Source organism: Megachile rotundata, chromosome 16 (genome assembly GCF_050947335.1).
Source record: "Megachile rotundata isolate GNS110a chromosome 16, iyMegRotu1, whole genome shotgun sequence".
In the NCBI taxonomy this organism is placed as follows: domain Eukaryota; kingdom Metazoa; phylum Arthropoda; class Insecta; order Hymenoptera; family Megachilidae; genus Megachile; species Megachile rotundata.
In genome coordinates, this window is record NC_134998.1 from 7,786,864 (window position 1) to 7,814,847 (window position 27,984).

General features: G+C 38.0%; 2 protein-coding genes across 11 annotated transcripts in view; one reads left to right on the forward strand and one right to left on the reverse strand.

Moving 5' to 3' along the window:
* The window catches only part of dnc (phosphodiesterase dunce), a 437,944-nt gene that overhangs the window by 260,992 nt on the left and 148,968 nt on the right, over positions 1–27,984 (reverse strand). The window lies entirely within an intron of this gene.
* On the forward strand, positions 19,630–27,845 carry LOC143265978 (uncharacterized). 5 transcript variants are annotated; one of them, XR_013040830.1, is made up of 8 exons: positions 19,630–19,883; positions 19,967–20,893; positions 21,069–22,285; positions 22,462–22,533; positions 22,592–24,715; positions 25,443–26,372; positions 27,465–27,568; positions 27,642–27,845. XR_013040830.1 is itself a non-coding variant. In XM_076540960.1 (7 exons), exons 2-6 carry the CDS (start codon positions 20,005–20,007, stop codon positions 26,346–26,348), a joined length of 5,208 nt encoding a protein of 1,735 aa, XP_076397075.1. In that variant the 5' UTR covers positions 19,630–19,883; positions 19,964–20,004; the 3' UTR covers positions 26,349–26,372; positions 27,465–27,845. The 5 variants fall into 5 exon arrangements, 3 of the variants coding, with proteins under 3 accessions (XP_076397075.1, XP_076397074.1, XP_076397076.1); XR_013040831.1 differs by having other exon boundaries at positions 25,443–26,363; XM_076540960.1 differs by having other exon boundaries at positions 19,964–20,893; positions 27,465–27,845.

Consider the following 27,984-nt stretch of genomic DNA (forward strand, 5'->3'; position numbering starts at 1 on the left):
GGCTTCTACGCCTTGACTCATAAATTGTTAGAAATTATTATACCTTGGGAAATTCTGCTGGTTATGGCTTCTATAGGTTGTTTCAAAAGTTGTGCAAAATTATTACAAATTATAAGATTCGACTTGGTTCATGACTTCTACAGATTGATTCAAAAGTTGTGCAAAATTATTACACCTTGTAAAATTCTGCTGGTTAATAGGCTTCTATACGTTGATTCAAAAGTTGTGCAGAATTATTACAAGTTATAAGATTCGACTGTTTAATGGCTTCTATGTATTAATTCAAAAGTTGTGTAAAGTTATTATACCTTGTAAAATTCTGCTGGTTAATAGGCTTCTATAGGTTGATTCAAAAGTTGTGCAGAATTATTACAAGTTATAAGATTCGACTGTTTAATGGCTTCTCACATATTAATTCAAAAATTGTACAAAATTATTATACTTTGTAAAATTCTGCTGGTTAATAGGCTTCTATACGTTGATTCAAAAGTTGTGCAGAATTATTACAAGTTATAAGATTCGACTGTTTAATGGCTTCTATGTATTAATTCAAAAGTTGTGCAAACTTATTATACCTTGTAAAATTCTGCTGGTTAATAGGCTTCTATAGGTTGATTCAAAAGTTGTGCAGAATTATTACAAGTTATAAGATTCGACTGTTTAATGGCTTCTATATATTAATTCAAGAGTTGTGCAAAATTATTATACCTTGTAAAATTCTGCTGGTTAATAGGCTTCTACACCTTGATTCAAAAGTTGTGTAAAATTATTCCAACCTATAAAATTAAACTAAAAATTGTCTCATGCTACTTACAATACAATAATATTATCAATATAATGCTCCTCTCATAAAATAATTTGACCGCCTTCAAATAAATTAGAATGAAAGAAATATAAATAGAGAATGTCCCTGTAAAATAAATTTTTATAAAAGCAGCAGAAAGCTGTATCTTATGATCGAATCTGTCCAGACTTGAAATTTCCCAGAAGAACAGGTCCAATTTGAGTTTCCGAGTGAATCACAGCCTCCGAAGGCCGTAGTCGTAGAACTTAGACAGAACTTGTAAAACACCTAACAGACAGGACATTCTGACGGCAGTTTTTCAATGAATCGCGCAAAATACGCGAGCGGTGATTTCCCTGGGGTATCGACAGCACGGATGTCGATATTAAAGAGTTACGTGCCGAAACTGCGAAACAATTCTAGGAAAAAATCGCTTTGGTTTTATTTCGTGCTTCGGTTGAAATTTCTTTCATGTTCCTCTTGTATTTACCTTACAGCAGCGGTTTTGAGTCGTTAACTGGGGCACGAGCAATAATTAATGAAGAGCAATCGAATGAAGCAAGAATTTCAGAGAAGATTTCCAGCCACGAAATCAGGAGAAAGAGTGTGTGAAAAAGAAGTAGAAGAAACGGGAAGCAAATTGAATGACGAGGATTTCTTAGAGCAACGCGTGACACGTCGGCTATTTATCTCGTGGCAAGATAAATTGCAGGTTTCTTTATATCGGAAGAATGTATGTTAAAAATGAATAACGAGAGTTTTTATCCGTAAAGCTTGTACATTCCGATTTTGCGAAAATCCTGGAGAAATATTTAAATCGCAAACGTAGAAATCTGTAGCCGGGATGAAAAGAGGATTTCAAGTAATTGAAAAATAACAGAAAAATCCCTGATTGAACACTTTCGAGTGTAAACATGAATCCGGCTACTTCCGAAGGAAATTAATTTTTCCATTAAAGGAGGAGCCGTTCATCTCCGAGGACTTTCAGGAAAGAATTTGTCCTGCAATTTTCTGCCGGTATCTGTGAAACTGGTAACACGCTTGGTCGCTTTGGAACTCTATCAACACGATGGAAGATCGAGTTCTAAATATATACGGAAGTCTGTTGGACCAAGGATTCCGCTCAGTTTCCGCGTTCGAGGAGATAATCGATCGGATTGCAACCCTTTCCGGGACGGCTGATAAGAAACCGGTGACGTATGTAACCGGGAAAGTGAATCTCTGATAGCTTCAGACTTGTGCTTGATTGAGTTTAGAATTCTAATCGGAATATTTAATGGTACAGGTGTGACTCGAATATTGAATAGTTACAGTGGTAACTCTTCAGTTTTTGTTAAAGAAACAAATTTTGAAATAGTAACAAAAACATTTGAAAAATAATCAAACTTCCCCATGGTCATTAAGGTTAATAATTCTTAACTTTCCTTCTCAAGAAAACTTAAATTTGAGAAAAAGGAAAAATGCTTCCAAACTATCTATACATTTTACCGTCCCTTTAAATGCCCTCAAATTGTTCACATTTTGAGAGGAATCACCATTTTTCGACATCTTAAGTGTTCCCGGAAAAGTGAGCCATTGATAAAAACATGTGGTACGAAAGGGCTAAGTCTGGTGAGTATGGGTGGGGCAAGACCAACCAAGTGCAGAATTGTGCCTCTAACCGTTTTCCGTGTGTGATGCGGCGTTGCGTTGCAAAATCACTTTTCCGTGTCTTCTAGCCCAATCTAGGCTTTTCGATCAATGCATGGTTCAAACTGATTATTCGTTGACGGTAGCGATCGTATTAACTGTTTCCACGTGGTTTCATGACACCTGATCCCGCCAAATAGTCTTCCGAAGTGATTCTTGCGACGATGGTGTCCCATGACTTTCTGCGTTTTGTACCAAAGTAGAACCAAAAGTATTGCGTTAGTAAGTTTCCACAAGACGGCGTACACTTTTTCTTTCGAACACGCAACTATTTGGTTTGAAACGTTCACCACAAAAATATGACTCGAAACGTCGACAGTTTTGAAATTGTCATAGCAAGGATAACATGAGTTGAAGTACCAGGGCAGAAATTTAATAGTTACGAGTAGCTTTGTAAGAAACATTTTTATGGGCAGGGGTTTTAAACGCCTCGGTGTGTCAGATTCTGATGAAGTGTTAGGGGTCAAAGTTAGCGAGGTGATTAGGGGACTTTGTGCGAAGGGTAGAATGTTTGTACATGTATCGAATGGCACTTTCTGTTGATGTTTGAAGAAGAAGACTATCATGTGACATGTGTCAATACAAGATGAAGTGAATGAATCTCTAACTCTTTTTTGTCTTGAAAGTTTCTTGGTTGTGATGTTTGGTAGTTTCTGATCATATAATCAGAATGAGATGATGATCATTTCATGTGGTACTCATATGTTACTCGTATGTTAATCATATACTAATCTTATGTTACTCATATGTTAATCATGTGTTACTCATATGTCTACTCGTATGTTACTCATATGTCTACTCATATTTCACTCGTATGTTACTCGTATGTTAACCATATGTCTACTCATATGCTACTCATATGTCTACTCATATTTTACTCGTATGTTACTCGTATGTTAATCATGTGTCTACTCATATTTTACTCGTATGTTACTTGTATGTTAATCATATGTCTACTCATATGTTACTCGTATGTTAGTCATATGTTAATCATGTGTTAATCATATAACTACTCATATGTTACACATATGTTAATCATATATATACTCATATGTTACTCATATATTACTCATATGTTACTCATATGTTACTCATATGTTACTCATATATTACTCATATATTAATCATATGTTACTCATATGTTACAATGAATTTGATGAGATTACCTAAAAGTTACCCAGCATTGCTCATATCATCAGTCTAACTTATGCCCTAGAACTATTTTATCAAGAACGATATATGAACTATTTTATCATGTAAATCTTCGTGGAACTGTAAAACAATATATGCAAGCCATTCCCAGAAACGATAGCAATTTGTGTGAAATATGTAAAATAACTTTGCTGAAACGATAGCGGTTAAAGCAACAGTGAAGCATAGATCTAAAGTAGAACGTGAACTAGTACATGTAGAGCACTATGAACGCAAAGTATAGAATTAAAATATGAATAGTTAAATGCTGAATGTGAGAGCTTTAGAACTCGTATACTAAGGAATATTGCCTACGCAATATCAGCAGAAATATTAAATACAGAATACGTCGGATATTCTCGGATTGAGAAGTGAAATTCACATAGAGACGTATAAATTCTACGTGAATTGCCAGCAAAGTGCTCGGCCCATTACTAAGTCGTTCGCCTCTTTAAATTCAGAACGGAGCGGACCGAAGGGGAAGCACCTGTTACTTTAATTCGGGAATATGTGTTATTTTCCAGGATGGAATTTTAGTGAGCGGGAAATCTTGCGGCGAAAGTTTGGGGAAAATCGAGGGGTAAATAAAAAGCCATGGATGGGAAAGAAAGCGTTTTATGATGATTGAAAATCCTCTTTAAATTCTTCGACAAACCCTGATGTCTTCAAACCACAGTTTGAGAAAGGATATAGTTTTTTACCAAACATATAAAATGCTAATGGACTTCAATAATGGAAATTGTCAAATAAAAAGTTTGTGAAAATTTAAATAAATTTTAATGTAAATTATGCAATGTATGTGGTTGATGTACAAAATAATTTCATAATAATGTAAGCTGTCAAATAAAAAATTAATGTAAAAAAATATTGTTAATGTACATTATGCAATGTATGTCGTTAATGCACAAAATAACTCCATAATAATGTAAACTGACAAATAAAAAATTAATGTAAAAGAATATTGTTAATGTACATTATGCAATGATGTCGTTAATGCACAAAATAACACCATAATAATGTAAACTGACAAATAAAAAATTAATGTAAATGAATGAAAGTAAATTATGCAGTGTATGCGAATGAAAAATTTGACAATGTTAAATTACTATAAATTAAAACTAAAAATGAACAACATACATGAATCTTACAAGACCTGAAAGGTGATTCCAGTATTAAAACCCGATCATCCCCTGAATCACAGACAAGTCTAATAGAATTCACCCCGGTTGAATTTCGAAATCTTCCAGATGAGAACAGTCCCAACATCCATAATGCAACCCCATTTTTCCAACGATTGCCTCTAAATCGAACTATAAACCCGCAGCACCCCTGCAAAAGGGACGTAAGGGAGGCCCTCAACTTGTTGGACACGAAGGGTAAAAGAGAGGGCATGGACACCTGATGATACGCCACTGCGGCATCGATCCCCCAAACTACCCCTCCAACGGTAACCATGGCGACCAGCCACCCCGTCTGCGTCCAAGGAACCACGAGCCTCGTTTTCATCCCTTCTGTACTCACGGAGCCAAGTGACGTCAGGTGATAAACATTAACCATGCCGTGAACCTGCACCGAACATCCCTCAATACGGGGGACGAACACGCTCCCCGTTTGTAAGCTGGTGATTTTTGATCAATTGGTCCTTTGTCGGGAGGGGGTACGAGACAGTTCGAGGGTTGAGGGTACGTAGGCTCGTTACGTCGGCTGGTTTATGGTGGTGGGTTTTTCGTGTTTTGTAGCGATTAGGGGAGGAGGTGGCCCGAAGGGATGTTTTATTATACCGACTGGTGAAAAGAGGCTTTATGTTTGGGGTTGAACTTAAAGTGAAAATTTTAGAAAATTGATATTTGATGGACGACGGACGTTCTTTGATTGGGTCTGGTAGAAACTATTCGTAAATCTTGTATGAACTACAAAAGTATCTTGTATTCGTTATCAATAAACATTGTATTAATTGTCAATAAATTTTGCATCAAGTGTTAATGACACTTGTATGAACTATCAATAAATCTTGTATCAACTGTCAATGTATCTTGCATTAACTGTCAATGAATCTTGTATGAACTATCAATAAATCTTGTACCAACTATCAATAAATCTTGTATCAATTATCAATAAACCTTGTAGTAATTATCCATAAATCTTGCATCAAGTATTAATGAAACTATCAATGAATCTTGTATCAATTGTCAATGTATCTTGAATCAACTATCAATGAATCTTGTATGAACTATCAATAAATCTTGCATGAACTATCAATAAATCTTGTATCAATTATCAATAAACCTTGTAGTCATTGTCCATAAATCTTGCATCAAGTATTAATGAAACTTGTATGACCTATCAATAAATCTTGTATCAACTGTCAATGTATCTTGCATTAACTATTAATGAATCTTGCATGAACTATCAATAAATGTTGTATCAACCATCAATAAATCTTGTATCAATTATCAATAAACCTTATAGTAATTGTCCATAAATCTTGCATCAAGTATTAATGAAACTATCAATAAATCTTGTATCAACTGTCAATGTATCTTGCATCAACTGTCAATGAATCTTGTATGAACTATCAATAAATCTTGTATCAACTATCAATGAGTTTACATCAAGTATTAATCAAACTTGTATGCACTACCAATTAATATTGTATCAGCTTTCAATAACTTTGGTATCACTTATCAATAAACCTTGTATTAATTGTTCATAAATCTTGCACCAAGTATTAGTGCATCTTGTATGAAATATCAATAAACTTTGTATTAATTATCAATGAATTTTGCATCGAATATCAATGAATCTTATATCAGCTATCAGTAAATCTTGCGCAAACCATCAATGAATCTTGTATGAACGTTCAATAAATCTTGTTTGAATGATCAATAATTGTTGTATGAATTTTTAATAAATCTTGTACGAACTATCAATAAATCTTGTACGCATTTTCAACAAATCTTGTATGCACTATCAATAAACCTTGTATAAACTATCAACCAATCTTGTATTAAGAATCAATAAATCTTGTATGTACTATCAATAAATCTTGTATGAACTACCAATAAATCTGATACGAAATATCAATAAATCTTTCATCGACTATCAGTAAACCTTGTATCAACTATCAATGAATCTTGTATAAAGTATCAATAAATCTTGCATGAACTATCAATAAATTTTGTATGAACTGTCAATAAATCTTGTATCAACCACCAATAAATCTTGTATCAGCCATCAACAAATCTCATAAACACATTTCATCATTTTCCATCAATAGAATGCACCTAACATTATCAATAAAAGAAAACAAGTATTTTACTTACAAAAGAACAGAATTTTAAAGGATCTTAGAGTTGAAGTGTCTCTAACGAGATCTTCGCCGTTTCACAGACAAGATCATACTTTCAAATACTGGATAAAGTAGATCTTGTTTCCTGCTTACAGGAAGCTTTTTCATGTAAATGTCTCTCCTCGCATTTATAAAATTCTTTTGAGTGAATCCTACGAATTTAAGTAAATGATCTTTCCTGACGGTAAGAAATTTCAAAGGTTACGGATCCAGAATCCCGTTTTCCTGTGTTTAAAGTGAAAATTACTTTTTCATTCGTTTAACCACTCAATTTCGCTCTCTGCATAAAATTCTTGCGATTCAAATAACAATACTAATAAAGTCAAAAATGTTTGAGAATTTGAAAAAGTTCTTCAATTCGTTTGAAATATTTCAGTACGTTAAATTAAACAAACGGAATGACTAAAACTTGCGTTCGTTGCAGAACAGTGGAAATAATTGCGAACATTTGAAAAATACACGGATAAACAAGCAGCGTGGTTTACAACACTTTCAGTAGTAAAGATCGATGTAAAAGCCGGTGTTGTAAAAGTTACAACTCTCGGGGCAGATGCAAAGCGTTCATCGTAAATCGCGGTTTCTAGCTGCACCGTGAACGATAAAAGTGGTGATCCTCTTTTATGGTGCCACCATAAGTAATGGCGGTAGTTCGACGTCGAATTCACTCTTCAGGGAACTTCAAAGCTTCAAACATTAAAATGGACGGTCGTTGGTTTCTCGTAAATAAAGATTTCATAAAAATAATCTCAATAAGCGATTTCTATCTTGTAACAATTAAATTGCAACATCATAATAATTTATAATTAACATTTTATTTAATTACATTTTCGTATTAGTTTAATGTAACATTTTATAAAATGTTTTAGTAACATGATAAAATTTCAAGTGAAGCAGGTAAATAAATGATGAGGCATGCATCTAGTTGAATTATTTTCGAAAATCATTTAATGTACCATCAAACATAATGTATTTATAATAATGAATTTCCAAGTGAAATAGGTAAATGAATAATGAGACGTTCATCCAATCAAATTATTTTTAATAATAAATTAATGTAATTCTATCAAACATAATGTATTTATAATAATGAAACTTTTAGTGAAATTGGTAAATGATGAATGAGACATTCGTCCAATTAATTTATTTTTAATAATAAATTAGTGTAATTCTATCAAACATAATGTATTTATAATAATGAAATTTCGAGTGAAATTGGTAAATGATGAATGAGACATTCGTCCAATCAAATTATTTTTAATAATAAATTAGTGTAATTCCATCAAATGTATTTATAATAATGAATTTTCAAGTGAAATAGGTAAATGAATAATCAGACATTCATCCAATCGAATTATTTTTAAAAGTCAATCAATGTAACACCATCAAACACACTATATTTATAATAATGACTAATCAAGTGAAATAGGTAAGTAAATAATCAGACATTCATCCAATCGAATTATTTTTAAAAGTCAATCAATGTAACACCATCAAACACACTATATTTATAATAATGACTTATCAAGTGAAATAGGTAAGTAAATAATCAGACATTCATCCAATCAAACTACTTTCGCAATCAATGTACCATCGAACATCTATAAGTTATCGAGTGAAACAGGTAAATAGACATCGTGTGCGTCACAGCGTCAGTAGTGACGATTAATCGACGGAATCCTTAGGATTAACAAGTGAATAGTGGACTCCAAGAAACGAATTTGACTTCGAACGACTAGTTTATTTTGCCATGTGATGACTGTTCGTGTCCCCGAAGAATTTTTACGTTTTACAAAGGCGGGGCGTACAATTTTTGTGACAATGCCGAGGAAAACAGTTTCTTTTCTATGGGTTTAGGTAAAATTGGAGGTGGAAATGAGTGACGTATGAAGTGGGTCTTTTACCAAAGTGAGCAAGTAATAAAACGCAATACCTCGACTCGAGGAAACTGCGAACAAGATTCTGCTAAGGTTAAGGTTTCAGATGTGATTAACAATAACCCGGTAGAATGTAGTTACTCCTTGAGTCTTATTACTACGGGTTGATTTGAAACTACAAATGGAAGAACCATCAAAGTATGAAAAATCGTAAAAGTTGTAAACTTGTACCGAGGTCCTCTCGCAGTGATATTCTACCTCCTTTGTACCAAATTAATATTATGTTACAAACTGTATCAACGATGTGATAAATTTACAAATCCAGCTGAACACGATCGGACATCGAATCGAGTTTCTCGCTTCGAAATACAGTCGCAACAAGGTGATCACTATTTCAATTGTTGAAAAAAAGCAAGTAGAACCAATGATCTCTCGTTACCAATGAAATGAAACGAAAACAACGAGAAATTCACCCTTAACTTCGGTAAACTTTCCGTTAGAGTTCACCCACTAAAATCCGATCCCTTATTTGAACATTCAAACGAATATTAGCCTTCCTTTCAAAGTTTCCTTCTTTATCTGCCCACATCTGAATAGTTGCGTTACTTTTTATCAAACTCTTCTACAAACGTCACAATATTTTCTATAATTTATGAACATATCCAGAGTTTTAGTGTATTGCAATTTTGTAGATCGAAATTATGAAACGAGAAATTTCCAGATTGAATTGCTGCGAAATTTCGCTCGTCAAATTCGATTGAAGCGAAGGATATCGATAGCTTTCACTCTCGCGCGATAAATTTTAAAAGCCTTCAACCAGTTAACGTGCAGATATTACTGAAAAAACATGAAATTTATAAAATTACTTTATACTGGTAATTATTCGCAACACGTATGAAATCGTATCTATGATTTTATACTGCGTCACAGTAAAAGTAAATATTGAAAAATTTCATAAGTTTCATTTAAAGAAGGTTTAATTTTTTAGATATTTTTTTAAAGTAACCGTCTTCAATAAATTTTCTTAAAAAATTAAAAATAAGAATGCAGTGTATTTTGCCTATTTCATGTTTTTAAAAGATCATGAATAATTAAGAATAATACAAGTGTCATAAATAGAAGAAAAAGTTAAATATTAATTTTAATTGAAAATTTTAATATTTAATAATTTTAATAATTTTAATAATTTTAATAATTTTAATAATTTTAATTGAAAATTATTATTTAAAATTATTAAATATTCTTGTATCGTACCTTCATCTTCATCTTCAATAAAGCTTCTCCAAAAATTAAAAAATAAAAATTGACCTTCTCTCATCTTTTAAAGTATCATAAATAATTAAGAATAATAAAAATGTCACAAACAAACAAAAAATGAAATAATAATTTTAATAACTTTATTAAATATTCTTGTATCGTACCTTCTTTTTCAATAAAGCTTCTCAAGAAATTAAAAATAGAAATTGAGCTTCTTTCATCCCTTAAAGTATCATAAATAATTAAGAATAACAAAAATGTCACAAACAAACAAAAAATGAAATAATAATTTCAATAACTTTATTAAATATTCTTGTATCGCATCTTCATCTTCAATAAAGCTTCTCAAAAAATTAAAAATAAAAATTGACCTTCTCTCATCTCTTAAAGTATCATAAATAATAAAAAATAATAATAAATATGTCACAAAAAAGAGGAAATAATTTTAATAACCTTCTCCAACATTCTTTCAACATTTTCCCTCCAATAACTCTTCCCAAAAGATCAAAAATCAAAATTGAGTATCTTTCACCCCTCAAACCACCCTAAATAATCAACAACAATAAAAGTGTTACAAAAAAAAAATGAAATACTAATTTTGAAAGTTAATATAAAATGTGAATTCATTTATCGACAGTTTAAAAGCCAACCGAATGTTTGCGTAGAGTTCTATAAGCGGAATGCAGAAACCAATACACGTTGTAGGTTCCATAGGATATAAAGCTGTCCGAACGGTCGACCGGGCCTGCATCCTGTTCGAAGTAGCATCGACGGCCACGCCATTGAATTGTTTCCTTCTCTTAAAGTATGTAGGTTAACGGTGACGTCACGAGGCGGCCTGTGACGTATGTACGGTGAAATGTGCATCGTTGCTGGTCGTTGACGTGGATAAGGAATCTGCTTGCACGAGGTCGACGCCTAACTTTTCGTTACACCCTTTGCTAAATGGATTAGATGAGACTGTGACGGAGATATTAATAGAATTCCGATTCGTATATGGAAATTTGCATTCGTAGGGATTCCTTAGTTCAAACTTTTTATATGAAATATTTACTTCAGTTTTTATTTTTGAATGTTTTTATGTTATGAATTTTTGAGTGATTGAATTTGGAAATTTTAGGCATCAAAATTTTTTGGATTGTCAAGCTTTTATGGTGTGAATATTTGAGGAATTAAATTTTTGAATTTTGAGGATCAAAAGTTTTCAATAAACCTCTCAAATTTTGAAATTCCTAGACTTCTAAGTTCCCTAAAGCACAGGTAGCGAAATTTAAAAACTTCCAAATTTCCCATTTTCCTAACTTCCTAATTCTCTAATTTCCCAATTCCCTAATTTTCCAATTCCATAATTTCCTAACGCCACAATTCCCCAATTCCATAATTTTCAAATTCCATAATTCCCCAATTCCACAATTCCCCAATTCCATAATTTCCCAATTCCTTAGTTACCCAATTCCATAATTCCCAAATTCCATAACTTCCCAATTCCATAATTCCCCAATTCCTCAACTCCCCAATTCCACAATTCCCCAACTCCACAATTCCCCAATTCCATAATTTCCCAATTCCATAATTTCCCCAATTCCATAATTTCTCAATTCCATAACATCCAAATTCCATAATTCCCCAATTCCACAATTCTCCAATTCCACAATTCCCCAATTCATTAACTTTCCAATTCCGAATTTTCCAATTTCCTAATTTCCGAATTCACCAAATTCCCAAATTCCCAAATTTCGAAATTACTAATTTCCCAATTTCCTATTTTCCCAATTCCCCAATTTCCCAATTCCCTAATTTCCCAATACCCTAATTCCCCAAATTCCCAAGTCCTCAAATCCCCAAAATCCCCAAATTAGGAAATCCCCAAATTCCCATATCCCTAAATCCTTGAATTCCTATACCCAGAAATCCTCAAATCCCTAGATTCCTAAATTCCCAACTCAGCGATTCCCCATATCTCTAAACCTCCAAATTTTCACTTCACCAAATCTCCAAATCTCACATCCCTAAATTCCCCCAACCTCAAAATCTCCAAATCCCCAAACTCTCAATATCCCAATTCCCAAATCCCCAACTCCCAAGCCTCTCAATTTCCAAATCCCTCACCGCATCACCCATTCCCCAAAATCACCTCTTTCAAAGCCTCCCCAAGTGCACTAACAACAATAATCCCCCAAACGAACGTTCCAAAGGCCTTCTTTCCACTCGATCGGTACAGCATCCTCTCCGAGTAGATAAGGATCGAATCGGACCGGTTCGACGCTTTATAAATAATCCGTCCGTGCAGCTACCCGCAGTAATGCACCCAAGCGCCATTAACTTCGCTAGTCTTATCAAATATTACCACGATTTCACTGTGGTAACATACTCGCACACGACCGTGCATCCACATTCGCACACGCGCGTGCAACGTTCTCGTCTTTGGGGAAAGTTTTGGATATTAACCTCGAGGGTATGAGAACGTGTCTGGAGTCGATCCCATTTGCAATGCAAGTTTAAATGGCGGCAAACCGTGTCTGGCTGCATTCATATGCAGTCGTACAGGCGTTCATGCTAATCCAGCGTCAAAAGCACAAGAAACAACGTGCGGGGATGGATTTTTTATGAGGCGTCTCGGTAATCGCTGCTTTTTGAACAATTTTTATAAATTTTTAACCCACTAATTTTTTGGTGTGTCAATAGGTTAGGTAGGAATAGCATTTGTGGGGATGACAGGAAATGTGGAAACTTCATCACATGGAATGTGATGGTTTTAGGGATTTTAGTGAAATCTTCAATTTATGAAAAATAGCTGTTATGTCTAAATGTATTCCAAATGTAGTTCTTACTGAATTAACACATCTTTCTTGTGTTAAAGCATTTTAATTTCATGATTATATTAATTGACATTCAAGCTTCCTGCGACCGAGAATGAACGAGCGCCTAAAAGCAAAAGCCTGTCGGTATCAATCATTCCGTAAACGGCTCTAATTAATCAACCCAACACGACCCAACTAATTACTAATCAAAACGCAGACATCCTGAATCATTTAAATTACACTCAAACTGATTGGTCTCACTTGTTACGTTATAATTAAACCCCGATTACCAGTCGATTTTAAATTAACCGGTACAAGACCCGTGAAAAGCACCCGAAATTACAAATTTCACCTTTATACGAATTTTCACTTTCGGTTTGAATCTGATACACAGAACATTTCCAACGCGCTAATAGCAGAAATTAATTGAAACGTGCGTAACTTCGCTGATGAAAAACTCAACCACGAGCCGGCGAATCCAGAATTTCAACGCAACTTACTACACGCTACCGGAACGAACTTTCGAACAAGATTAAGCAACTAATCGTACAGGAGAACCTCGTTTACCGTCGGAAACGAAAGCTCAACGGAATCGATCTCGAACTTGTAATTACTTGTCTCGTTTCATATGGGACACATGGTATTTTTGTTACAAGAAAAAAGCTGGATGTCTTATTTTATTTATTTGGGGAGGCAGATATGCAGATTTGACTTTGAGGTGGACTTGTTACAGTTCAAATGTGATGAAGATATATTTTCTATATTTTCTATTGATATACTAGTGGAGCACTGGTGACGCACTCTTTATATATTAGTGACACACTCGTGACGCATTCGGAATACACTAGTGACGCACTCGTGACGTACTCTTGATATACTAATGACGTACTCATGACGCACTGGTGACGCACTCGTGATATACTAGTGACGTACTCACGACGCACTCGTGATATACTATTGACGCACTCCTGACGCACTCGTGACGCACTCTTGATATACTAGTGACGCACTCGTGACGCACTCTTGATATATTAGTGACGCACTCGTGACGCACTCTTGATATACTAGTGATGCACTGGAGACGCACTCTTGATATACTAGTGACGCACTGATGACGCATTCGTAATACACTACTGACGCACTCGTGACGCACTCTTGATATACTAGTGACGTACTCATGACGCACTCGTGACATACTATTGACGCACTCCTGACGCACTCTTGATATACTAGTGACGTACTCATGACGCACTCGTGATATACTATTGACGCACTCCTGACGCACTCGTGACGCACTCTTGATATACTAGTGACGCACTCGTGACGCACTCATGATATATTAGTGACGCACTCGTGACGCAAACTTGATATACTAGTATAGGACACCTATACTTCGCCATAGTCCCCAGAGTCTCCACAGTTCCAGACCCCTAGATTCCTTATATATCCACAGTTTCAGTCTCCAGTGCCAAGTTCGCTAGGATCTCCACAGTCCACAGTCCCTCGGATCCCCAGGTCCCCACATCCCCACATTCTCTACAGTTCCCGAATTCCCCAGATTCTCACAGTCCTCGGAATCGCCATATTTCCTAGCTTCCCAGAATCCCTACGTTCCCTCGGATCATCACAGTCTCTACTGTAGACAAGCCAGGAGTTGGCGCGTAGGTCGAGCCAGAGTAAAAGAAGCCACTCGCTCCACCTATCCACCGTGAACACTTCCAGTTACATTTCGGCAAATAAGAATAATGACCATAACTGCTGAACTTAATTCATGCTATCTCGAGACGTTTGTCGACTGTCATTTTTGGTCTAATTGGTGTGCGAGCTGATATACCGAAAATAGCGTCCATTTTTCTATGCAATAGTAGCTCTGAACAGCTGGGTCTCGCGCCAACTTGTGAGTTGACATCAGTACGCAAGCTTGATTATTGACTTATACTACTTAAAATTAGTGTTTCAGTTAATTTTCTGAAACTTTGCCTAATCACATCAAAATAATAACATAGACAATTATTTAAAAAATATAGGAAGTTTAATTACACCAATTAATAAAATACACATAAAATACAAATTAATAAAATACACAGTTATGATTAATACACAATTATAATTAATAACACACAATTATCTAAAGAATATAGGAAGTCAAATTAATGAAAATGTTCCATCACACATACGAAATTAATGATATGGTCATATACTAAATTAATGATATCGTGCAGAAAATTTATTTGTCAATAATATCAGTCCTCAATTATGTACCTCCACAATCTTCACCAATAATTAGAATTTATTTTTAAAGCATTTTTCTCGTGTTCCAAATAACTGGGTTACCACTGAAAATCGATGAAATGACGAGTTCAAATTAGACAAACGAACGACTACAAATTAAACGTGGCTGTCGTTGAAGTATCACTCGAATTGAATGCGATTAAACAAAAATTTATCGCTTTCCATTAAGCAATCTTTTACTCCGTGTACGATCGCTCGTTACGCGAACAACAGAGTACACGTAACAATCCTATTCCGATATAACAAATTAATATTATCCAACAGGTTTAACGGAATTAGCATCTTGTTTAAACAGACAAAAGAGTAAAATTACTGTTCAATTAAATTTCGATTACGATCTTGTACAAAGGTCTCTTTTTTCCAAGAAAGTTATGTCACTCTTCACTTTCAACTTCGAAGATAAGTACAAACAATTTACAGCGACATTAGAGACCCAGAGTCTCCAATTACCTGGCAATAATAAAGTTCTTTGTGTCGAGTCTGGAATCGACAAAAAGCTCGCAGAAGCCACTTAGCGGAGGCGAGATATCGATAAATTGAATGGGGGAAAGGTGCTAAAAAATTAATGAGAATCGGTATTAAAAAATTAGCCGAACTTTCCATTAGCGTACCTGTGCAAATCGAATTATTTTCAATATAGGAAAGTAGTTTCAAGAACCGAGTACAAGTTATACGTTCAGTATTTGTTACTGGAAATAGGGGAATATTTCAGGTTCGCCTCTCAAGGTAACTTAGTCATCACGGTAATCAGAGACAAGTTTCGAATTTGTAATTAAACAAGTTGATTCGATGAAAGGACCTTCCACGAAGTAAGTTATGGCACTAATTATATTTTACTATGGCCAGCTACGTCCTCTTTCCGTTGATCCATAGTGGAGATAGTTAGCACTTAATTGATTAAATGGATCACGTATCTTTCATAATCTCATATGTTACGAGGACATCTTGTTTAAAATGATTTTATGTACCAGTACAATCTATCAATTTTAATAGCCTGACCAAAACATCATATCTTCTTTATAACCAAAATTAACCCAACATTTGAAATACTGTTTCATTCAAAGTAATACTATATTCGTTATTTTATCTGATAGTACAACTTAACAATCCTAATAGCCTAACCAAGACAACATATCTCCTTTATGATCAAATATAACCCTGCAGCAGAAGCACTACTTAGCTCAAACGAATCTTGAATCACAATTTTATTCATGAGTACAACCTACCAATCCTAATAGTCTCACAGAGACATATCTCCTTTATGATAAAAAAAGTGCATTTGGAACACTGTGTAGCTCAAACGAATCTTAAACCACAATTGTATTTATTAGTATGAAAGATTAATTTTAATATTCTAACCAAAATATTATATGTCCTTTATGATCAGAAGTGACCCTGTATCTCAAACAATATTCAGCTCAAACGAGTGTCAAATTACAATCTTATCTGCAAGGTATAACGTTGTAACTGAGACACAATCTTGCTCGAACGGGTATTAAATTACAATCTTATTTACAAGGTATGACGTTGTAACTGAGACACAATCTTGCTCAAAAGAGTGTCCAATTACAATCTTATCTACTGGTATAAGGTTTCAGTCTTAATGTCATCACCTAAAACATCGTATCTCCTTTGTGACTAATAACCTTGTAACTCGACACCACCCAGCTCAACTAAGTATCAAATTACAATCTTATCTACTGGTATAATGTTTCAGTCTTAATACCATCACCCAAAACATCGTATCACCTTTGTGACTGAAAATAATCTTGCAACTCGACACCACCCAGCTCAAAATAAGTGTCAAATTACAATCTTATCTACTGGTATGAGGTTTCAGTCTTAATATCATCACCGAAAACATCGTATCTCCTTTGTGACTAATAGTAACCTTGCAACTCGACACCATGCAGCTCAAATAAGTATCAAATTACAATCTTATCTACTGGTATAAGGTTTCAGTCTTAATACCATCACCCAAAACATCGTATCTCCTTTGCGACCAATAATAACCTTGCAACTGAGACACCGTCCAGCACAAATAAGTTTTAAATTACAATCTTATCTACTGCTATATCCTTTCAGTCTTAATATCATCACCTAAAACATCGTATCTCCTTTGTGACTAATAATAACCTTGCAACTGGGACACCATTTTGCTCAAACGAGTCTCAAATTTCATCCACTGGTATAAACAATCTTAACGTCCATACCTGAACAGTCTATCTCCTTTATGCCCAGAAATGTCCCTGCAACTGAAACATCACCCAGCTCAAGCGACTCTTAAATTTCAGACGTATCTACTGGCATAAGCTAATAATACTATCCTCATCAAAGCATCATATCTCCTTTATGACTAGAAATAAACTTGCATCTGAAATACTATCCAGCACAAATGAGTCTTAAATCAGAATTTTATCTATTGGTACAAGCTATCAATTTTAATATCCTCAGCAAGATATTATAGCTTATTTATGACCTGAAATGACACTGTATCTGAAAATGTTATCCAGCTCAAAGGAGTCTTAAATCACAATTTTATCTATTGGTACAACCTATCAATTCCGATATCCTCAGCAAGATATTATAGCTTATTTATGATCTTCAATGACCCTGTATCTCAAAATGTTATTCAGCTCAAAGGAGTCTTAAATCTCAATTTTATCGATTGATACAACCTATCGATTCTAAAATCCTCACCAAAGCATCATATCTCCTTTATGACTAGAAATACACCTGAACCTAAAACACCATCCACCTCAAATGATTCTAAAATTCGAATTTCATCTATTAGTACAACCTATCAATCCCAATATCCTCACCGAAACATATCTCCTTTATGACCAAAAATAAACGTATACCTAAAACACCATCCACCTCAAATGATTCTTAAATCACAATTTTATCTATTAGTACAAACTATCAACGATATCCTCACCAAAATATATCTCCTATAAATCCAAAAATGACCCTATATAACAGCACCCACCTCAAATGAACCTAAACCCCAATTTTATCTACTGGTACTTTTCAATCCTAATATCCTCCGCGAAACATCCTATCGCCTTTACGACCAGAATAACGCTGCACCCGAAGCACCGCTCAGACAAGTTCGAAACTCAGAATTCTATCTACCGGAAGACTTAAACTCGGAAATTCATGGAAGCAATAACTGTCCGGAAGCGTTCCGAAATTCCCGTCCGTAATCAACGTATCTGCCACGTTTCATGCTCAAAATAACAACCGGCGTATCGTCGAAATTGATCCCGGAGTACAATCGTCGCAAATTAGCGTTAAGTCGAAAGTTGTGCGGCGAGGCCGGCCTGCAGCTATTTCGTGCTAAGCTGTCGACGTTCGGCTGGTCCGTAACGCGGGATAAACGCGGTACACCGATACTATTGATTTTGCGAGAGGTGCAGAAAGAAGGGTGGCAGAGAAAGTGGAGGGTGAGCGAGGTCAACCCCCTTTTCAGGCTGGCCCGACATAAAACAGGGTTTTTCCGGGCTTAGGCCGGTTTATCCTTCAACGTTGTTCCTCTGCGGTAAACCGAACTGGAAAAAATTGATATTTAACTCTGTACCTGGATGATGCTCGTGCTTTTGTTCCTATTTTTGCCGCTGCTATTTTAAAACTGCTACCCCGTTTCAAAAATTTCTCCGTAATTTACGTCGTTTCAACTGGGTACAAGAATGTTACGCATTTTATCGGACGGAAAATGAATTTCAAAGATGGATCGGGGAATTAACAGGTACCTGGAACGGTCGATACATTAATGTAACTTTTCTCCGTATCAAATCCTTTATGCGGACGCTTCAATGCAACGCGTCAAATTATTATGCGGAGACATGATTTATGGACACAAAAGTTGCGGCTTCGATCCGCGATAACGCAACAGGGACACAATGGCTATACAGGACGTGTCAAAAGTTACGGTGACGTTAAAATTACATGACTTTTGAACGTTACATGCTTCAAATGTAATCTAAATTAATAGTATTCATTATTTAACATTAATAAGATTAATAATATTCATTTGAATTTACTGTACCATGTTTTATGCAACCTCCATGTAATTGCGAGACTCACATCATGCATCACTAGATATAAAAATTGTTCCTAATAGAAAAATACAATTGTTCATTTTAAGTCTTCAGATATTCAGTGTCATTAATTTGGTTTATTTTAAAAATAAATGCAGACCTAACTGAACCTCGAGGCTCCAAGACCCAAAATTAAAGAAGCAAAAACGCAAATAATTAAGAGTATCATCTTATTTGTAATATTACCTGTTCTATCAATACATAGTCCATCAATTAATCATGTGTACCGACTCACAGTTCAAGTAATTATTTCGAAGAAAGCGACGGATGTTATCGATCGATACACAACGAAGTTGCTCGTATCTCGGCTACGTTCAAATCGAATTACAAAATTGTCAGAGTAGACAGGACTCAATCGTGCTTTTCCGACAAACCTGCCAAAACTAGAGTGATGGTGAACTAAAGCGCAAGCAACAGCCCAAATTGGACCGCGTCCAACATCAGAATCGCTTCTTTTACGAACATGTAACTGGAATTAACCAAACACAACCTCCTCTCGCTGACGGGTTGTGTCGATATTTCTATGGCAATCGAAATTAAAAATAGGTATTTACTTCTTCACTATTCTTGAAGAGGATATCTTCACATAATCCGTTTAAAATTCGTTATAACTTTCTAACAAAAAGCAGGAGTGACAAGAAATTTCGCATCGCTTCCGAAGCAGGACATGGCGGACGAAGAGGAGCCCCAACCCGAGGAATCGGACAACGAAATTCCGGAGATTCCTGACGAGTCTCGATCGACTACCACAGCTGCTACGAAGACTGCGTCCAAGATGTCCAAGCTCCAGTCCCTAGTTTCCACGATCATGCAAAATGGGTCACCTTCAGGTTCACAGGTAGTGCAGCCCCTAGAACAGCGAGCAGCTGCACCCAGCAAGACTCCATCAGCCGTCCCCAGCAAGACTCCCTCATCCGTTCCCAGCAAACAGATTTCGCAAGAGCCCTCAGAAGAAGCCGAAGAGTTTCAAGAGGAATCCAAGTCCCAAGACCTGTCCCTGAAAAAGTCCTCCCTGGACCAACTAAGCAAGGAAATGTCCCAGATGAGCCAGAAGCCCCGACTGCACCGGCACTGTCACCGCCGCTTCCGGGAGCTGATCGGCAAGCGGGAGATGAAGAAGGAGGAGCTGACGAAGCAGCAGTGCGTCCTCAAGCAGCGTCTGGACATCCTTGAGTGCTCCATGCCGGCGGTGATGGTGTGGAACATATGGCGCATGAGCCAGGGAGCCTGCGTGCCCAACCTGAAGCAGGTGCTGGAGAAGCAGTTCCAGGGTCCAGCGTCTGGGGAGGTGTACTGTCCCAGCACGCCCAGTCGCCATTTCGACTGCAGGGTCAGGGAGGTGGAGGCTGAGAGGAAGCTGGCGCAGAAGAGAGTGGAGGAGGCTAGGGCACTTTGGGCGGAGAAGGAGGCGGCTCTGGAGGAGAAGACTAAGAGGCTGGAGGAGGCTAAGAAGACACAGGTGCAGATCAAGGAGAATATTGAGAACTTGAAGCTGGAGGCTCAGAGGCTGAGGGAGGCTGCCAGTAAGGCGACCGAGGATGGAGCCTGCGAGGCTGGTGAGTCCACATTTAACCAAGTTCCGTAAGAAAAATTGAATTCCACCTAAAAGCTGACCTTAGCTCAGATCGTTGAGTGTTCCTTCCGTTCCACATTTAACCAAGTTCCACAAGAAAAATTGAGTTTCCCGAATTCCTAAGACCTGACCTTAGCTAATCCTATCGCTCATCACAGGTGAGTGCCGCGTGATAGAGTGCAAGAAGAAGTGGCTGGAGAAGGTGCCCAGCGGTGCATCCATCAAGTCAACGGACATCGAGTGCCTGGAGGAGCTCCAGCATCTGGCGCAGAGCGAGCTGAGCATGAAAAGGCAGATCGCCGAGCTGGAACGTCGAGAGGAGGCCTACATGAGGACCCTCCAGCAGGCTGACGAGCTGTGGGCGAAGCTGCAATGCGATGCGACTAGCACTATGAGCACTCTTCAGGACCAGTTGGATGTGAAGACGGCCGCGAATCAACAGATGGCAGATCGAATCGTTCAGCTGGAGGACGTGCTGGAGGATCTCAGGTCGAGGCTGGCAACTTGCAGGAGCCACCTGGAGAAGTTCATGAGCATAGACAAGATAGAGGCGCTGATCGGCAGGGACAGCGACTTCGCCGGTGTCTTCGACAGAGATACTTTAGCTAAACCTGACATGGACGACGCGGGGTCAGAGATCAAACCCGACGTCGGTGACGCGGCACTGAGTATCAGTCCGGAGGACTTCGAACTCGAGAAGCAGAGAGCAGAGGAGGCCATGGACTACCTGGCTAGTTACGGATCCCTGTCTGAGCTGTTCGTGGACGACGACTACGTGTGTGCTCCGGACTTCGTCTGCAACGACGTGGTGCTCACGGAAACTGGACTAACAGAGGAAGAAATGGCGGCTCTGAAGGAAGGACGCGTAACGGCACAGATGTTGCTGCAGAAGATCCAACCGGAAATGGTGATTAGCGCCGTTTCAGAGAGGACGATCAAACGATCTGTGAAAGATCTGGCAGATGAAGAGGAAGGAGATTGGGACGCTGACGAGATGACACTTGAAAGTGAAAGAATTGAGGATGAACAGGTCATGATCAGTGAACTAGATGCTGCGGAATCTTTGGCGGAACCGTCGGTTGCTGAGTCTTTGGCTGAAGCGGAGAAATCGGTTGCTGAGTCTTTGGCTGAAGCGGAGGAACCTTTCGGTGCGGAGGAGTCCTTTGTGGATGCGGAGGAGCCTTCGGTTGTTGCGGAGTCTGTGGCTGAACCTTCGGTTGAGGCTTCTGCGTTTGAAGGCGAATTTGTGGAGCACAGTATTAAAACTGAACCTGAAGATTATGTGTCGGCTGATGAGGAGGCTAACGTACTGGTGCCGCTGAATGAACTCGTGACGTGGCAGGATAATGTGGACACCATACGTGAGACGATAGCGGTATGTATCTAAATTTTAGCTGAGAGTTGATACCTGATTTAAACATTATTTTCATATGTATCTAAATTGAAATTTTAGCTGATACCTAGTTAAATATTATTTTCACATATACGTATCTAAATTAAAATTTTGACTGATATCGAGTACTTGACTTACACATATTTTTCAACATGTAGAAATGTCCTGACTGTGTGGTCGTCAAGAACAATGCTGACGTGATGGCTGAAGAGATAGCCAGATATACAGGAGTAAGTACTAATAATTTAACTCTTTAAAAACAGATAAAGACGTCAATCTTCCTTGCAGAGGGAAGTTAGAGAAATTATTGAAGAAGAGAAAGCCATAACTGAAGCAGTAATTGGGGAGATTCCTCTTGAAGAAGTATCGATAAAAGAAGAAGAAATTGAAGGCTTCATAAAGGAACCATCGAAGGAAGTCGAAGTAGAAGCTCCACCGATATTGACGGATGTAAGCAAGGAACCTGATATACCTTTCGTGTCGGAAGCGATACCTTCCGCTGAAGATGAAGTACGTCTCACCGAAGAAGTGACACCTCCATCTGCAGAGGCACCTGTTGCCGAAGAAGTGAAAAAAGCAGATGTAGAATCGATTGCAGATATTCCAGGAATTGCTAAAGAAAAACCGATAGAAGGGATTGAGGTTGAAGTTCCGAAAGAAACAGAGGCAGCTGCAGTTGAAGTGGACAAAGTAACGCCATTAGCAGAACCAACGGTAATAGAACAGGTGCCAGAAGCGGAGAAAAGAGAGGACATAACGAAAGAGAAGGAGGTAGGTGAAATGATCACGGAGGAACGGAAGGAAGAGACGGGATCGCAGATACTGCCGGAGAAGGTTGGAGAGGCAGTTACGGCGGAGAGGAAAGAGATTGAGGGTGATTTACTCCCGGAGAAGGAACCTACGAAAGAAACTGTAGAAGTGGTTTTGGAAGAAGGAAGAGAACCAGAGACCGTGCTTGCAGAGGAAGAGAGGATATTCGCGGAAGAGAAGATTGTAGCGGCAGCTCCGGCAGGAGAAAAGGTAGAAGAAGTAATGGAGGATCTGGTGGAAACGAGAGAAGAAATAGTAATGGAAGAAGCGGTGGTAGAAGCAACAACGGAAGAAGTTGTTGCAGAGAGAGAAGAAGAAGCAGTTGCAGAAAGAGAAGAAAAAGCAGTTGCAGAGAGAGTAGAAGAAGCTGTTGCAGAGAGAGAAGAAGAAGCTGTTGCAGAGAGAGAAGAAGAAGCTGTTGCAGAGAGAGAAGAAGAAGAAGCTGTGGAAGCTGTTGAAGAGAAAGAAGAAGAAGAAGTTGTGGAGTCAGTTGAAGAGAAAGAAGAAGAAGTAGCTGTGGAAGTAGTAGAAGAGAAAGAAGAAGTAGCTGTGGAAGTAGTAGAAGAGGAAGAAGAAGAAGCTGTAGAAGAAGAAGAAGCTGCAGAGTCAGTTCCAGAGCAAATAGAAGAAGAAGCCGTGATGGAACCAGTTCCAGAAGAAGAAGAAGAAGTAGAAGCTCCATCAGAAGAGAAAGAACCCGAAGAACCAACCGAAGTGCCCACAGACGAAGTAGAGAAAGTGGTAATACTCTCAGTAGAGGTTCTCCCAGAAGCCGAAAAAGAAGTTGAAGAAGAAGAAGAAATGATACCCGAAGCGATATTACCAGAAGAAGTGGAAGTAGAGGTGATCCCAGAAGAAGAACCAACCGCAGTTTGCGAACTGGAAGTAACTATAGAAGTGCAAGTAGAAGAAGTATGCGTGCTAGAAAGACCGGAGGAGGCAGTTTCAGAAGAATCGGTTCCAGAAGTCTGTGTTTGCGAGCCACTAGAAGAATTCGAGGCCGAACCGTTATTCCCTGACGATACCTTTAGACTTCCTTGCGTCTGTTCCGAAACAGAGAAACCTGAGGTGCCGAAGGTAGAAACGGTGGAAGTTCCTTGCGTCTGCTGTGAAGCAGAGCCTCCTTCGCAGGAAACGAAAGCTACGGTCACGGAGGAGATATGTGAACTTCCGTGTACCTGTTTCGAACCTCCGAAAGTATCGGATGACACCCGTATTTTCTCTGTGAAAGAGCAAGAAATGTCGCAGGCGGACATATGTAAACTTCCCAGCGTTCGTTCCTACAAGTCAGGAATATCGAAAGCTATCGGTTCGGACGTGTGTAAACTTCCCTGCAGTCATTCCTTGAAATCGGGAATATCGAAAGCTGTGGGTTCGGAAATGAGTAAGCTTCCCTGCAGTCATTCCTTGAAATCGGGAACGTCAAGAATGTCTGAAGAACCACGTAAAGCTACTTGCGTCTGCTCCTCCATACCGGAGGAGTCCACACCGGAAGAACCAGAACAGAGTAAACCTTGCGCGTGTAAGCCAGAATCAGAAACAGCGGGAGTAGAAGCAGAATCTATGATGTATTCCATTCCCGTAATCCGTGGCCAGTCACATGTAATTATCCCAAAAACTTTCAAAAACAACTGTCTTCTAATATTAATGTTAACCCCTTGCACTATGACTTATTTGTCAGGTGCGTCAGTCAGAACGGCTTAATTACAGCTACAATATTAAAACAGACAAAAAAATTGAAATATGTTATTATTCAAGTGTTGACTATGCAAATTGTAATTGGACTTGAACTCCAAATTGAAGCGTACTAAGAATTAGCGTAAAATCGATCACGGCCACGAGTCAGACTCTTGAAAATAGTGCAAGGGGTTAACACTAAAACTACCAAACCGGGCAAATGACCCTACAAGTTTCTTATTGTAAGGTACACATTTTGTTAAATTTTTTTAAAGTTAGCGTTGATTTTCATCAAGATGTACTAATTTATGTTTCGTTTACTTATTTATTTTTTAACTTCATTTTTAATTTCAAATTAAATACACATATGTTGGTAGGTTCAGTGTTAATGTCTCCTAATTAATATTAACCCCTAATTAATTAATTAATGTCACTTCTCCTAATTAATTAATATTATTTGGGTACATTTGACGAGTGAGACTCGTTTACTTGGGCATTATTTACTTATCTGTTTACTTGGGCGAAGTTACGGTGGACGAGTCTGACTCGTCATTTGAATTAAAGAAGACTTTCACATATTATAGCGACAAATTAAATCCGTGCCATAAAAATCTTCAAAAAATTCAGTACTCAAAGGATTAATGTCTCCTAGGAACCATCGACGAAGATAGAAGTGACACAGACGGAGATGACGAGGACGTTCGACACCATGCAGGTGATCACCCAGACAGTGTCCGACACAGGAACCCAGACTCCAGTGAATAGACTGCTAAGACGTTATCAGCAGCCTAAAATTATAGCCGTGACGGGACCGGTTGATCCAGAAATGGAGATCCTGAGCCACCTGTCGCAGAGGCTGAAGCCTATAACGCAGACCCTAATAACCACCACCGCGAGCAGTCAGACAGAGAAGGTCTACCAAAGTACGAGCGTCAGCAGGAAGGCCAGCCCGAGTCTTCGCATCTCCGAGATCCTGCAGAGTCTACGTACCGGTGTCGCCCACTTGAAGTCCGGCCCTGAAGAGGAGCTAAAATCCATCAACTACCGGAAACCGCAGGAGCCCTTCGGGAAGTGCAACTGTTGCGTCTGCGGGAAGGACATGAACGACCCTAGGATGCGAGCTTCGACTCCGTCGTCGGTCTTCAGGTTTCCCCGGAAGAACACGATTCCGGGAGTCGACCAAGGAGTGCAATACGACTCGATGTGTCCGAAGTGCAAGATCACCAAGCTGCAGGAGACCTTGAGGTCGCGGGAATCCCTCAGGTGTAAACAGGAGCAGTCCACGTGTGATCGCCAGGTCCATGCGTCCGTGGCGTCCTTCACTCCGAAGGGCATACCGTTTAATAGACTGAAGAAGAAAGTCGATCAGGGCGTCACCGCCAAAATTCCCAAGAGTGGTCGCAAGCCCTCGAAGAAGAGTCCTGCGAAGGAGGTGAAGGAGATCTTGCCTGCCAAGCCGGCCGACAAGGAGTCGGTGATGCACTGCATGTGCGAAGTGGAAGATGACGTATGTGGAACGACAGAGAGGACGCGATGCGCGTGTGGGGATCCTGATTGATCTACTTGGCTCAAAGTAACTGGAGTATGTTTATCAGCCTCTTTGGGAGTTGTGGGTGAAAGATGGCTTTTGTGAACTTAGTTGATATACTACTATGGCGAATGTAAAAGTTTGCACCCTTGGAGTGGTTTCAGTGGAAGGTTCTTACTCTGAATCTTTTTAAAGTCTGCGTAAATTCTACTCAAGGTTTACGTTCTGTGTACGTTCTGGGGGATTCAAGGGTCTCTTTAAAGCCTCTGGTTCTATATTACAGGTTCTAGATCCTATTTAGAATTCTAAAACAGGGTTTAAAATCTCTGTAGGGTCTATCGTTCTAAGTTCACTTAAGGTCCCCAGGGTCATTCGCGTCAGATCGATCACTTTTGGACCATCTGCGATTTTTCTCTAATCACATGTTGTAGTCCATGGGAAATTAGAGGGGGTTTAAGTCATCATTTTGCCGATTTCGAATTTGTTAAAAAATAATAACCCTTCAAAGTTTGCAATTTTTCCCTACTTTTGCGGAAATAGGTTTCACTTACGAATTTTTTTCTTGGAAACTACTCAACCGATTTGGCTAAATTCTTTTTTGGTTTATTCATAAAGCACTGGGCTATTCTAAAATATTTTTTTTAATTCCATCAATTTTGTTATAAAATCTCGAAAAATTTCATAATGCCCCCATTGAAAAAAATTGAAAAACGGATATGTTTAAATTTGTCGACATTTTATAACAAAATTGAGGGAATTAGAAAAAATATTTTAAAATAGCGCAATGCTTTGTGAATAAACCAAAAAAGAATTTAGCCAAATCGGTTGAGTAGTTTCCAAGAAAAAAATTCGCAAGTGAAACCTATTTCCGCAAAAGTAGGGAGAAATGTCAAACTTTGAAGGGTTGTTATTTTTTAACAAATTCGAAACCGGCAAAATGATGACTTAAACCCCCCCTAATTTCTCATGGACTACAAAATATATTGATTAGTGCAAAATAGTGACGTCCAAAAGTGAAGAATTTGAAGTAATCTCCAAGGCCCTCTTTCCTTACAAATTCCTAGTAGTAAGAAAATAGTACGCCTCAGAATCAAATAAAAGTTAGGGTAGCTTCCGAACTTTCAAAAGAGCAAATTCCTCTCGCAGATATTCATAGGATGAATGAAGAAAGTAGCCTTGGAGTAACAGCAAAGGCTTCTGAGTGGGTGAACGCGAAGATAGAATCAAAGATGGCCGCGACAAAGAGAACGGTATGTAATTTCCAATAATGTGGCCTTCTGAATGGTACTCTTTTAAAATCAATAGCACAGAACCATTGTGCAGGGTGGACCTTTTCTTCAAGCTGACACATAATAGGATTAACAGTGAGTTTGAAATTAAATTTCGGCTTATCGTCCATTTTTGATGAAGAAACATTTCAAGTGTCACGTGAATCGTGTTCGTTTACGTGGATTGTAAATTTGTAAGTTCGATAATGAATAATAAAGGACTGCTATTAATTATGTACCTTTGAAATAATTACGTAACACTGAACTCTCTCGGAACAATGAATTATTGCTACAATGCTAGCTCTTCGGATGACGTTAATTGTAGCGTGATTATTATTATGTCATACAGTAAATTGACCAACATGACGTAAACGGGGTTTAAATTTGAACGGAGCGTC